This window comes from Anoplopoma fimbria, chromosome 1 (genome assembly GCF_027596085.1).
Source record: "Anoplopoma fimbria isolate UVic2021 breed Golden Eagle Sablefish chromosome 1, Afim_UVic_2022, whole genome shotgun sequence".
Taxonomy (NCBI): domain Eukaryota; kingdom Metazoa; phylum Chordata; class Actinopteri; order Perciformes; family Anoplopomatidae; genus Anoplopoma; species Anoplopoma fimbria.
Genome location: NC_072449.1, coordinates 1,895,762 through 1,910,072, shown reverse-complemented (window position 1 = coordinate 1,910,072; position 14,311 = coordinate 1,895,762). Strand labels below are relative to the sequence as shown.

At 43.8% G+C, this 14,311-nt stretch overlaps 1 protein-coding gene across 3 annotated transcripts; it reads right to left on the bottom strand.

The window, feature by feature from the left end:
* Positions 1–11: 11 nt before the first annotated feature.
* On the bottom strand, positions 12–13,857 carry nlrx1 (NLR family member X1). Of its 3 annotated transcripts, none has more exons than XM_054602419.1 (13): positions 13,807–13,857; positions 13,426–13,636; positions 12,373–12,421; positions 11,359–11,471; positions 10,265–10,655; positions 8,969–9,200; positions 7,159–8,326; positions 6,305–6,488; positions 5,687–5,782; positions 5,258–5,344; positions 3,424–3,675; positions 2,973–3,177; positions 12–1,619 (listed from the first exon to the last, which is right to left on the bottom strand). In XM_054602419.1, the coding sequence occupies exons 3-13, from the start codon at positions 12,387–12,389 to the stop codon at positions 1,470–1,472; spliced, it is 2,895 nt and encodes a 964-aa protein (XP_054458394.1). In that variant the 5' UTR covers positions 12,390–12,421; positions 13,426–13,636; positions 13,807–13,857; the 3' UTR covers positions 12–1,469. The 3 variants fall into 3 exon arrangements, with proteins under 3 accessions (XP_054458394.1, XP_054458377.1, XP_054458385.1); XM_054602402.1 differs by having other exon boundaries at positions 13,426–13,734; positions 13,783–13,813; XM_054602410.1 differs by having other exon boundaries at positions 13,426–13,584; positions 13,681–13,811.
* Positions 13,858–14,311: the final 454 nt, after the last annotated feature.

The window sequence follows — 14,311 nt, the reverse complement described above, 5'->3', positions numbered from 1 at the left end:
GTCCTTTTAACACTTTAATGCAACATGTTTTAATGCACTTCATCACCAACATCACAGCACAGGCCTATTTCATTTACACAGCACTGAACATGCATCATTCTGCTCTGAGAACAAATCTGATAGGACATAAAAAACTAAATAAGCAGAATTGAACATTTAATAAACATCTGACATCAGTCTGTTTAGATTTACCTTTAACAAAAACACAAACCGTTTGGGTTCTTGTTCACTTGTTCCTTTAACTAGAACACTTAACAGAAACGTTAACTAAACACAAACCGTTGTTTAACTTTAACTTTTAAAATATTCTTAATTAAACAATTCAGTCATTTTTTACTGAAATCAAAACATTAATGGAGTCAAAAACAAACAGAGAGAAAACAAATACAGATTACAGTCAACGGCAAACACGGTAAAGTGAACATGTTAGAGGAGGAGGAAGAGGAGGAGGAGGAAGAAGAGGTCCAAGGGGGAAAACAACAACAATAAACAGTACATTTCATAATTATTGATATGGCTTCACATTGATTTTGGCTCCAAATAAAACATCAGCCAAACATCTGGAAGACTTTAAAGAGGCACCAACGTGACTTTTCTATTGTTCACTCATGTTAGCAGGTCAGTTAGCATGTTAGCGCTTAGCCAACTAGCACTGCAAGAAGTCCTTGAAGGATTAAAGACGATCCATAAACCTGATGTAACATAAAGAACATTACACGGCTGGTTTTATTCATCAAACATTGAACGTTTTTACTGAACCCGTTACGACAAAGACGAGTAAATAGATTTATTCAACATTTAGCTCTCATTTCATGAGGGGAAAACCCTGGAAGACGTTCACATGACGTTCACATGAGGGGTGATAAAATATGAAAAAAATACCCCAAATTGTACCGGAATTATGACGTTGTCATGGTAACGTGATATGTCGCAGGAAGAGTGCTTTCCTCATTGGTATCTTACAGTTAAGGCTTTAAAGGAGACACTGGGATTGGGCCTTTTCTTAATCACAAACAGTGAGATGTGAGGCTTCATCTTCAGTTTATGTTCTAAAAACATGCAGATAGTATTTTTAATATTTACAGTAATGGTTTGTTTTTGGAACCGATATAATATTATTGATGTATTTCAAGAAGGACTTTTCCGAGGACTATTTATTTATTGCATTACCTCGTTTTTAAATATCCCTTTTTTTGTTCTTTGTCATCTGTTAAATAACAGCTGTATTTGTTCTAATCCACATTAGATTTAAAAAAACGACGCACTGTAAACTGAATATTCATAACACAACGGTGATTCAGTTTCATAATCTATAACCGCAACATTTTACACCCTCATACATCCTCAGAACCTTAAAGTATGTAAGAGCTCTCTGTCGAGGCTTTTTAATCTCTGAGTTTGGTGCAAAAAACAAAGTCATCTTCTTTACAATCTCTCTGTCTCTCTCTCTGTCTCTCTCTCTCTCTCTCTCATCTTCCGTATCCTGATGACGGAGGTAGATCGTCCTTCTCCAGCTGCTGCAGCGTCTGACGGACGCCCTTCTCCACCCGTCTGAAGTGAAGCCTCTTCCAGAAGCTCTGCTGCTGCTGACGGCCCCAATCCAGATCCCTGAGGAACACCTGAGAGAGAGAGACAGAGAGAGAGAGAGAGAGGAGAGAGAGACAGAGACAGAGAGAGAGAGAGAGAGAGAGACAGAGACAGAGAGAGAGAGAGAGAGAGACAGACAGAGAGTGAGACAGAGAGAGAGAGACAGAGAGAGAGACAGAGAGAGAGACAGAGAGAGAGAGAGAGAGAGAGAGAGAGAGAGAGAGAGAGAGACAGAGAGAGAGACAGAGACAGACAGAGAGAGAGACAGAGAGAGAGAGAGAGAGAGAGAGACAGAGAGAGAGACAGAGAGAGACAGAGAGAGAGGGAGGGAGAGAGAGAGAGAGACAGAGAGAGACAGAGAGAGACAGAGAGAGAGAGAGAGAGAGAGACAGAGAGTGAGACAGAGAGAGAGAGAGAGAGAGAGAGAGAGAGGGAGAGAGAGAGAGAGAGAGACACCAGAGAGAGAGAGAGAGAGAGAGAGAGAGAGAGAGAGAGAGAGAGAGAGAGAGAGAGAGAGAGAGAGAGAGAGAGAGAGAGAGAGAGAGAGAGAGAGAGAGAGAGAGAGAGAGAGCTTGCTTATTGATGCAGTCATGCTTTCTCATTGTGAGTAGCTTTCTGCTTGGTTAACCCTTTAAGCAACCACCCAAAACTACTCCCTTTTTTAAAAATCAGAGCCAGAAGCTGTAAGAACAGATATCCTCGTCACATTTTCATCTTTCACTTCTATTTATTTGTATAAGACATAAGACCTCCTCTGTCCTTGGACCCTCTCACCAAAAAAACTTCCAAAATAAGGAAGAAACCTCAAGTTCAACGGTCCTTGAACACATCATGTGTGACGAACGCTTCCGTCAGGAAAAACAAACAATTTTATTTTTCCTCAAAAACATTTTATTCTACATGTCTCATTTAAAATCTCGCCCTAAATAAACCGTTTGTTTTGATCAGATTCTGTAAAAAACATTAAATTCTGAGCTCCTCAGTGAAACTATGAAGACATGATTGATTCATCTGAGACCAACAGTCATGTGACAACAAATCTGAGAAACTTTGACTGAACTTCAGGCTGAACACAGAGAGGAGAGGAGAGGAGAGGCTGTAAATATGTAAATAGTTTAATATATTTATAACACGTAAAGCCTCCATTTTCTTTTTCCGTCATTGGTAACACGTCTGGACACTTGGGTAAATGTTGGAGTTTTAGATTCCATTGATTTATGTCATTATAACTGTGTTATTCTGCACTAAAGACATGTTTGAGTTCTCTACTTCTAGTCAGGATTGTTCTGTTTCCACAGAGGAGCAGGACTTTTATTTTGAAGTGAAGAAAGAGACCACAGAGAGCATCCTGAGGATTCCCCCTCGTGCTGCATCTCTGCGTTTACCTTCAGCTGCTGCTTGACGCGTTCCCGGTCCCAGGACGAGGCGTTCTTCCGGATCACGCTGAGGATCGGGTGCCAGTCCTCGGAGATGTCGGAGCCCTCGGTGACTGAAGCCAGGACCTTGACCCGCCGGCCGCCTTGGCTCTTGGGAACGCCTCGGACATACAGGGACTGTTTAGCAACGTCGCTGAGAGGGTTCAGATACAAGCTGCACAAAGACACCAACAAAGACACGTATTAATAGATCACATCCTGTACTTTAAAGTATCAGTTATGGATGAGCCCAGAAACCCGGTTATAAGAGTCCGGAGTTAAAGGTTCTGCTGTCGGTACTTTAGAAGTTACTGAGGTCGATATTCTGGAAAATCCTCAAGGCCTTTTTACATTTCTTTCTGAAACTGAGTTTTCTGATGCGTCGCAGCCACAGACTGTATATCAGAAGTGGAGCGCTTACTGCACGGTGTGAAGGCCGGGGTGCTCCCTGCAGGCGTCCACCAGAGCCAGAGCGGCGTTGTCCCCGATGTTGTTGTAGGCCACGTTGAGCTCCAGGAGCCCCTCGTGCTGCTGGAGCCTCTCGGCCAGCTCCAGGGCCCCCTGGTCCCCCAGACCGGTGTGCATCAGGGACAGGTGTGTCAGGGACCGGTTCTCTGGCAGAGCCCCCAGCAGGGTGCAGGCTCCGGACTCCAGCAGAGGGTTGTCACACAGTCTGAGGAGCACAAAGGAATAATGAGACAACGCTGGTCTTCTGTTTAGAACAAACTGAGCATAAAGATGGTGAAACCTACCAGAGACTGTGGTAGAGTGGACTCTGTTTTATGGGGACACTCATTGGGTTTCATGCAAGAACCACATGTACAAGTGATTTAGGAGAAAATTTTAATTTTTCTCTTAGGTACAAAAATAGTAAGATACAGTTAAGATAGGAATCCAAACTGTTCTTGCATGAGGTTGTGTTTCTGCATCATGGAGAGCACTCACAGTGAGGCGAGGAAAAGCAACCTTGACCATCTACGTGGTTTCTCCTCGGTGAAAGTGAAAGTAAACATAAATAGTATACATTTCCTGCTGTGGCCGGTATTTTTATTTGTACTGTTTAATGTGTCCGTATCTTGTTGTCTTACTATTGAACAGCACCGTTACTGCTTATCTTTTGTTTTCTTGTGAAGAAAAAGTGACTTCAAGTGGCATTTTATTGTGCAGCCCTGTGTTAGAAATTGACAAGAAAAGCTTAACTACTCTTCTGACAAACTACACTGCATTTCCTCCGGCTGCTTCAAAATAACTCAACTTGTAAAAAAAGTAGTATAATGTCTTGTGTGAACTCTGAGATGTGTTTTTGTGTCTGCAGTTAGATCAGGCAGGTGTTCTGAGTTTAGTTTACTAGCAGCTAAGAAAAGAGACAGTTTAACCCTGAAGTTAAGATGAAGCTCTGGATTTGGGGAGGATTCTGATCTGAGCTTCATCTCCAAAGTCTGGAGGATGAAGTTCTGTTTATACCCACGCTTGGCGTCGTAGTGTGAATTTCCACAGATGGCGTGCGAGCTCTGAGCATGAACGGAGGCGTTTATATTCTATCAGCTGTGCGTAAAAATGTTCTCCGACACAAACAAAAAAATTAAGTGAGAAGAAAAGGACAAGTCTAAACGCTAAACACCATAAACCAACCTCCACTATGCCGAGAACTCATATCTCATATTCATGGTCTACTATATTACTTTCATTCAAGAACTGTGAAGAAAGAAGTCAAGTATTAAATGTATTATAAAGAAACAAAGGTTGAATATCCTGTAAACTATTTGATTTGGCTGCAAAATATTTACTGAAATGTAGATTCTGTTTCCAAAGCATCTAAAAATGGAATTAGTATAAACCATAGACATGTAAAAAGTGTTTTTATCAGTGAAATATTTGTGCCGCATGACAAGTTACAAAAATTCCGAAGTGCACCTCGTGCAGGCCCTGGTTACATCGTTTTCTGGTAAGGCCAGTTGTTTCAGACAGACAGATTCTAATACACATACATTTGTTAAATAATGTCACTCCTAACACAAAAACATCCTGCTGATGGAATCAATTCACACTGGAGCCTGTGAAAGATAAAACCTTTGTTCCTCTCTTTTCCACCTGTTGTCAAGTTAAAATATTTAAATGTTGCAGTCAAAACAGTCAAATACTGTGTATAAAAAAAGTAAAAATTTGAATATTCCAAATCAAAAGACAGCATAAAGTGAGGATTCCTTTGGCTTAACAACAACAACATGAAGACGTGAATAAAGGTGTGGTCTTACTGTAGAGATCTGATAGAGCTCATGGGGTCTAGTAGCAGATCTCTCAGGAGGACGCAGGACTCAGGACCCAGGCTGTTAAACTGCAGACTGAGGACAACAGAGACAGGCAGACGCAACAATCACAACACACACACAGCAAACACATGCTGGACGAGCAACGGGAGTCATCCAAAGTCATCCAAAGTCATCCAAAGTCAGGAAAAATGCATTTAAAAACATCAGAAAAACCCACCGGATGGTCGTCTTTAAACAATCGCCCAAACTACACCGTGCATCTCTACTCTTCATGTTTTTACTTTGCTATGGTTCAAAGAACACTGGTCAATTCTTAGTAGTATTATATGTACTATATTAATCCCAAAAAACAAACATGTTTCCTTTGTTACTCACTGCAAACCTCAACATAAACAGTTATTGATTTTGTCCTACTTGAGGTTGTGTGTGTGTCTGAAGGCCGGCCACAGCATCTGAAGCATGTCGTGATTCAGGAGGCAGGAGGACAGGTCCATCGCTTCCAGGTGATAACTACAGGAAGATAACAATATGCATTTAAAAATATATATATATATTAACGTACTTATTATGTGCATCTAATATAGAGATACACTGACCAACTGTAATGTCTGCAAAACGATTTGAAACATGCAATCTCATGTTAACGGCTGTACATGGACGCTTTAGGATCTTATTTTTCTAGACGTATCTCGAAAGTCTGCAAGTGTGCAAATACTTAATTTACCTTTTACACAGTCAGTTATGCTTGGACTCATTCAGTAAAGGCTCGGACGGTAACACCAAGACTCAGAGCAGACAGGTTCAGAAAAAGCTATATAAATAGTTTTGCACAAGAGAGAAGTGAGATTTTGCAACAGGAAATCTCACTAATGTTATTTATAACGTCATATTAACAGTTAAAACTGCAGCTCCAGTTCAGAAGGATATTCTTTTGGATGCACTTTGTGAATAAAAAGCAATTAATACAGCACCACAAATATACTAAACCTACATACTGAACATTTATCAGTAGAACCACAATCCACACTTTACCTTGCAGGAGTGCACGAGAGCACCGAACTCAGCACGAAGCACTTGAGTGGCGTCATACGGATGTTGGCGAGGTTGATGGTTCTGATCGAGGCCAGAACCTCTGCGGTCACTCTGGGGTTCTGAAACTCGTACAGGAGGACCAGGAGATCCATCAGCTCCTCTGGAGGCTGTGGTTTGCTGAGCTCTAGAATACAAATAAGGGAAAAGAGAGGCTTGATTTATAAAGATTTGAGTCTAAAACAAAAATGAAAGTGTAGATAGCGGACAAAATGCACTTAAATCCTAGGACTCGAACAAAAATGCTATTATTCCTGGTTGCAATTTTGAGCTGATCTCCTCCCATAGTTTAGATTTTTAGATTTGGTTTGTTCAACTCACACTGCAACTGCTGGTGAACTCATCCTTTGAAGGTCGTGATTTTTTCAGACTAGATTGAGCTACTGTTTTAGCTCCATACCCATGACAACACGAGAAGATTATGTCCAATATCTGTCCAGTAAAAGTTTATTTGAAAGTAATCAACACTCCAGAATCCAATTTCTTCAAGACATGGTTGGTCTGAATGGACTTGAAGTGTAGGAAGTTTCAAGTTTTACCTAAAATGTATTAAACATTGTTTAAAGGAGCAGTGTGTGAGATTTAGTGACATCTAGTGGTGTGATGCAGATTGCAACCACATACCCCTCAGCCCCTGATTTATCTGCCAATAAATCTCCCTAAATTTTACAAATTCAAAACATCAGATGTGTAATATTTGACACTAAGGTAGGTTCAACTTCTTCAAACATGAAAAACAAAGCAAACTGTACAAGCAAGACTGAATAAACGTATAAATATAAATAAATATACGTTACCTCTGACCAGGTACTTCCTAAGGGCGTGTGTGATCTGGGCCACGGTGGTGCTCTGAATGCTGCACCCAAGTTGCTGGAGAAGGACACGGTTCCCATAATGCAACAGTCCACCCATGAAGATGGGGTAGAGCTCAAAAGGCTGGCCCTCGCTGTACTGCTTCGGCTTCGGGCCGTGGACTCCCAGGAGGCTTTGCTCCACCTGGTCCAGGACGTCCTCGTTGTAGCTGTCCTCGGTGCGGAACATCTCAGAGGCCATCGTTCTGGCAATGTTGCCTTTGTTGTGACTGCTGATTTTCTCGTAGAGCTTCGGAAAAAGCTTCAGGAGGTTGAAGACGGCAAATATCCGGAGGGGGATGAACTTTGAGAAGATGTTGACGACGGTGTTGACATCCTCACTGGCCTGACCGATGGCCTTAGTCACCTGACTGGTCAGCTTCTCCAGAGCCGATTTGTTCTCTCCTAGAACCACGTAGAGAGCCGCCAGGTACTCCTGCATGGCCGGGACAGCGAACACGTACCGCTTCTTGTCATTCTCACCGGGTTTTTCTGATAAATGCTTGCCGCTTTCTACACAGGGAGCCAAGAAGAAGTCGAGCACGTCGGTGCGGAACATGACGAGCTGACGTAGCTCCTCGTCCGTCTTGGTCTTACCTCCTATCCACTGCTCCAGCTCCTTTTCCGAGAACGACGTGCGTCTGTGAGTCACGCCGTCAAACGCGAGTTTCCCGAGCGTACGGACCACGTACAACATCAGAGAGCTGTGGTGATCCTGAAGGGGCACATTGGTTCCTGTTCTCGCGCCGAGCACCTCGCCTCCGAAGTTCAGCCGGAGGAAACTGGTGTAAATGCCGGTCAGCGTGCGGATGGGCGCCTTGGCGTCGGTGAAGTGGAGGAAGTGTAAGGTAGCACATGTGAGCCAGCAATAGGACGGGAGGAAGCAGGCTGCAGCCAGCTGGCTTTCTCTCTGCAGGTTGAGGTAGAGCAGCTCTATGAGAGCGTTGGCCTCCTGGTTTCTGGCCGACTCGCCGCTCTGCTGCAGCAGGCGGCTGTTGAAGTAGGCCCGCTGGCGGTCCGGGTCATTGAAGCCACAGATCTGTGCGTAGCGGCTCACATACTTCTGGGGGACCCGGTCCAGGGCAGACAGTCTGGTGGTGACCAAGATGCTGGCCTGAGAAACATACAGCAACTGACATTAACATTAATCACACATATTGAAAATAACAGGATTCAATTTATATGGTTTTGATCACGTAGGATACTTTTACAAACTTTACGTTCAGTCTGTTCCTTAAGAGGAATAAAAGATGGAGACAATTATGGCCTAAAGGACAATAATGTTATATATATCAAGGTATATTCATTTGGATAGGTTCACTTTTTACTTTGCTATTGTCTTTCAAATAAATAGGTAAAGAATTGTCACGTCAATTTCTACTTCTTGTAAATACATCTTTTCAAAATAAACTTCCGTCTTCACAGGAAACAATTTAGTTGAGGCAACATAACTATGTGGTTGAGTTTAGAAAAAGAGTCTTCACGGTTTAAACCACCACCGTCACACAATTTTCCAGGACAGCAACATTACTCAAATTCTCAGTTTAAGAAAAGGAACCTGGTCCTCTACAGCAGGAAAGTACTATTTAGCCTTCAGTTACCCATTTTAACTATTCGATATTTTCTTTTCAATATTTTCTAGCTTACTAACGAAACTTTGTGCGGCATTGGCAAATAGACAGATGACAGTCTAAGACGGATTTCAGAGAAACTGAAAAGACGAATGACATTGCGGTGATGGTGGACTGTCCCTTACCTCAGGCAGGAGGTATTTCCTCAGCAGGTTGACCACCACCACACCTGGAGACAGCGCCTCATTAGGATCACTGCAAAGCTCTGTGGCTCCAATTCTGAAATCCAGATTCATCTTCTCCATCCCGTTGAAGAGGAAGAGCACGTCCTTGGCCTGGTTTCCCTCCCCACTCAGCAGAGGGTGTTTTCTTAGGTGGAGGTACTTCCTGCTCACCAGGTCCCTTAAGGAAGCCACCCTACGAGGGAAGAGATTCATCATGTGAACCTTACCACAAACACACAGTCCAAACGACAGTTTGACGCAGCCGTGGTCGGTGAGGTCGGTCGACTGGTCGGTAGAATAGGTAGGGTGAGTAGGTAGGTCGGTAGGATGGCCGGTCATTAGATCTGTCCAGCCGTAGGACGGTTAGACCGGTCTGTAGGTTGGTAGGTAGGTCGGTCAGTGGATTGGGTATGTAGGTCTCTCCGGTCTGTAGAACGGTCGGTCCAGTCCGAAGTAAGTAGGGTCGGTAGGTCGGTTGGTAGGGTAGGTAGACCGGTCCGGGTTGTAGGCACCACTCCAGTCTGGTCTGTAGGTAGGTAAGGTTGGTAGGGTTGGTAGGATAGGTAGGGTAGGTAGGATAGGTAGGTAACTTGGTCAGTGAGGTCTGTAGGGTAGGTAGATCGGTCCGGTCCATTGGGTGGTCTGTCCAGTCAGTAGGTAGGCAGGGTTGGTAGATCAGTCCGGTCCATAGGTAGGGTCGTTAGGTCGGTAGGGTTAGTAAATCGGTCCGATCCGTTGATAGGTAGGATAGGAAGGTTGGTCGGTAGGGAGGTAGATCAGTCCGGTCAGTAGGTAAATAGGGCCGTTAGGTCTGTCGGTCGGTAGAGTTGGGAGATCTGTCCAGTTCGTAGGTAGGTAAGTCGGTAGGGTACCCAAGTGCTGTAGGTCGTGTAGGTAGGTAGGTAGGTAGGTAGGTAGGTAGGTAGGTAGGTAGGTAGGTAGGTCGGTAGGTCGATCTGGTCCGTAGGTAGGTAAGTAGGTGGGTCAGTGGGTAGGTAGGATTTGGTAGTTATTTAGGTACGTCCATTGCATAGTTAGGTCGGCTGGTTGGTTGGTTGGTCTGTCGGTTGGTGGGTGGGTAGGTCGGTAGCTGGACAGGTCTTGTTGATCGACCAGTTTGTAAATAGGGTAAGTCTTGGTGATTGGTTCTCATGAGGGAAACAATAAATATAACACAGTTCCAATCTCAAAATATCAGATATTTGTGATAAAACACACAATAAAAAAATGTCCCTGAGTTAGAGAATATCCTCTTACTTTGATAGTTGACCGAGGTCCTCACAAGAGAAAGGGACCAGCAACTTGAATTGGGTCAGGGTTCTCCCAGTGCACCAATCCAGCACCAGCTTCCGGACCACCGTGCTTTTCCCGGTTCCCACAGCTCCGTACAGCAACACGTTGAGCCCCCGACCTTCACTCCAGCCATCGCTGGGCTCAAACAGCTGCTCCACGGTCACAGAGGGGCTGGAGGGGGTCACGGTCTTGAGAGGGGAAATGAGCATTCCTGCCCTCTCCTCGGCCTCTCTTTCCAGGATCAGGGGGTCCACATGCATGGTCTCTGGACTGAAGTAACCCCCGAACTGTTTCTCCTCCTGAGGAAGGTGGCTGAACCACAGGAAGAGCTTCTTCTTGTGGATCTCTAGGAGTTCTGTTGAAAGAGAAAAAAAAAGAGAAAACACTTGTTGGAGTGCTGCTTTTGCTCTGAATTAACCATTATATATTTCATACGCTCTGTGTTTGATCTCCATTGTATCATATTCTATCTTTCTGTATAAATTGTGTATTTTATATAGTCAAAGTGCTTAGTGTTTCTTGACTGTCTCAAAGAGACTATGTATTTCACAGGCAGCAACCTCCAGTTCTGCAGAGTGAAGTCAATACTGAAGTATCTTAAAGCTGCATTCTCTCTGCTGTCCATCAGGGGGCGACTCCTCTGGTTGTATAGAAGTCTATGAGAAAATGACTCTACTTCTCTCTTGATTTATTCCCTCAGTAAACATTGTAAACATGAGTTTATGGTCTCAATCTCTAGTTTCAAGTCTTCTTCAATACAGCATGATGTTCATTTAGTAAATGATGCTCCATTTACAGTCAAACAGACCATAAAGCAGGGGATGCTTTAGGGCTACAATGATTGACAGGTCGACACCAGAGACGTATACGGCGACCGTTTGAAAAATTAAAATCTGACGATAAAGAGCGTTTTTTTACAGCTATGATAATCGGTTTAATTTTGGTGATTCTTTGAAGAAAACATGCTTTTCCATCCAACCAGCATGTTTTTGGGGTTCAAAGGGTTTTTTAATGTCGTAGTTGTATGTTGTATGTTGTTGTCAAACTGGGTTTTGCACCTGGTTCTGAAGTGGTGGAGCAGAAGGTCCTGCAGTGAAAACCAGCGGCTGCGTACAGAGAATCCTCCACCCTCCTCCTCCTCCTCCATGCTCCGAGCAGCTGACTCAGCTGTCTGCAAAAGAACACGACACAACAGGCAGGTCGGTTCACAATCTCTATATGATGCTAATCCACAGAGACAAGCTGGAAAGGTCCCTTTAATCCCACAGTCAACAATCCACGGTCCTCACAATGTGGCGCATTGAAACTGATCCTAGATCTGCCTCAGGTGGTAGTTTCTTGGCAGAGAACTGCTGTAAATTAGGCTGTGTGCAGGTTAAAGCAGGTACACCGACATAACTTGAAAGCAATGACCTTTTATACAATCACGCTCAATTAAAACTTGTCCCATGCTTCTGTGAGAAATGAACAAACAGAAAGCTCAAAATGGTTTAACAAGTGATTAGAATCTGCTTACAGCTAGTGTTAGGAAGTTAAAAAGCTAATAATTAATCTCATATTTTACGTGACATAAAACATGAACGTTGACTTCTGGTTTCACGTCTGATCACCGTTTTATAACTTCCACTCATAAACTTTACCGTAATGCTCAGATGCTAAATTGTTCAAAAACTCAGAACTTCCTGCAGATGTTTCACATTCAAAGATTAAAATAACACCAGTACAGCAGCAGAGATTAAACACGCAGGAAGCTCCAAATGGTATCACAAGTTTAACTAAAAATGTTTTCCTTGTATTGTTTTCTCAGTAATATGAATCAATATGATTAACGTTATTTTCCCAGAAGGCTCTTTATTGCCTCTTATTACTCAGGAGGCGTGACAGTGACAATAGCAGTTGTTTTAAGATAAAATAGCACACATAGCTGTTCACATTTTGATATTAATCGTTCATTTTGGTCAGTTATGGGCAGTGCAACAAGCTGAAAACACAACAAAGAAAGCTGTTATGTTGATATATTAGCAAACAGTTGCTCATTTAAACATCCAGCAGACAACAATATGGTCACCAACCTGTGCAGTGAGCTCATCCTTCTGTTCTGCTACCTCTTCACAGCCGGTTCTGTAAAAAACACAGTTAGCAAACAAAGTGAGACAACAGCAGGAAAATGAGGTTTTCTAAAGGGACTCTGGTGCTCAGAGGTAATACCACTTCTGCCCACAGGGGGCACCAAAAAAACCAAAACAATAAAAGTTCCTTATAGTAACTTTAACTAAACTATGTGTTTTGTGAATAAAACCATTTGGATTATAAATAACACTTCTACTCCACACATCATGTGACACACACTGACCCATGAAGACATTCTCCTTATATACAATCTTTATATTTACACTACAAACATCCAGTAATGACAAAAATAAAGAAGTGCACTCTTAGTTAAATATTTAATGCCATTTAATGTGTTTAGCGAGCCAACTGGAAGTCGGATGATATCTTGTTGTTTCCACCAAGTGAGCAGCTTTTACATGAATGAACAGGACAAATAATTACATGTTTTTACTCCAAAATCAGAAAGATCATGACTGTGCTTTGTCAAAGACGCATCAATTGAAATGCATTGCAGCCTCTAAAGACGCTCTGACTTGTTATTTCTCTTTAAACAGGAGAATAAAGTGTGAACATGCTTCTGATCAGCGTTCTGTAACTACAAGTACAAGCTGACGTCCCTGTAAGTCAGGAACCAGAGAACGGTTATAAATAAACAGAACACAACGTCCGGACCAGTGGAAGCTCCTCTGCAGAGCTCACACCCACAGACAGCAACAGACAGCAACAGACACCAACACAGACACCAACAGACACCAACACACACCAACACAGACACCAACACACACCAACAGACACCAACAGAGACACCAACAGACACCAACAGACACCAACAGACACCAACAGACACCAACAGACACAACACAGACACAGACACCAACACACACCACAGACACCAACAGACACCAACACAGACAACAACAGACACCCACAGACACCAACACACACCAACAGACACCAACAGACACCAACAGACACCAACAGACACCAACACAGACACCAACACAGACACTCACCTGCTGTCCTGCAGCCACAGACAGGTTAGCAGTCTGTCTCACCACACAGCCTGTCAGTCTCACCTGTCTCACCACACAGCCTGTCTCCTGTCTCACCTGTCTCACCATACAGCCTGTCTCATGTCTCACCTGTCTCACCATACAGCCTGTCTGTCTCACCTGTCTCACACACAGCCTGTCTGTCTCACCTGTCTCACACACAGCCTGTCTCCTGTCTCACCAGTCTCACCAGCCTGTCTGTCTCACCTGTCTCACCATACAGCCTGTCTCCTGTCTCACCTGTCTCACCATACAGCCTGTCTGTCTCACCTGTCTCACACACAGCCTGTCTCCTGTCTCACACACACCCTGTCTCACCACACAGCCTGTCTCCTGTCTCACCTGTCTCACACACAGCCTGTCTCACCACACAGCCTGTCTCCTGTCTCACACAACCTGTCTCACACAGCCTGTCTCCTGTCTCCCTGTCTCACACACAGCCTGTATCACCACACAGCCTGTCTCCTGTCTCACACAGCCTGTCTCCTGTCTCACCTGTCTCACACACAGCCTGTCTCACCACACAGCCTGTCTCACCTGTCTCACACACAGCCTGTCTCACCACACAGCCTGTCTCACACACATGGTACCACTAGGTGCAGAGTCTTGTCGTCCTGTTATCTTATTGACTTTCACTCTTTTCACCTCCTCTGTGACTCACAGTCACGTGACCATGCATATAACTGTCTGCCTGCTACTTCCGGGTTCTGAGAATGACGTTTCAGATGAAAATACCCGGATTTTCCGTTCAAGCTGCCCGGTCCGTTCCGCGCATGCGTAGAATATTTTCGTCATTTTTATTTGCTTTACGTTACAGTTGGTTGTGACTGAGAAAGACCGGACCTGG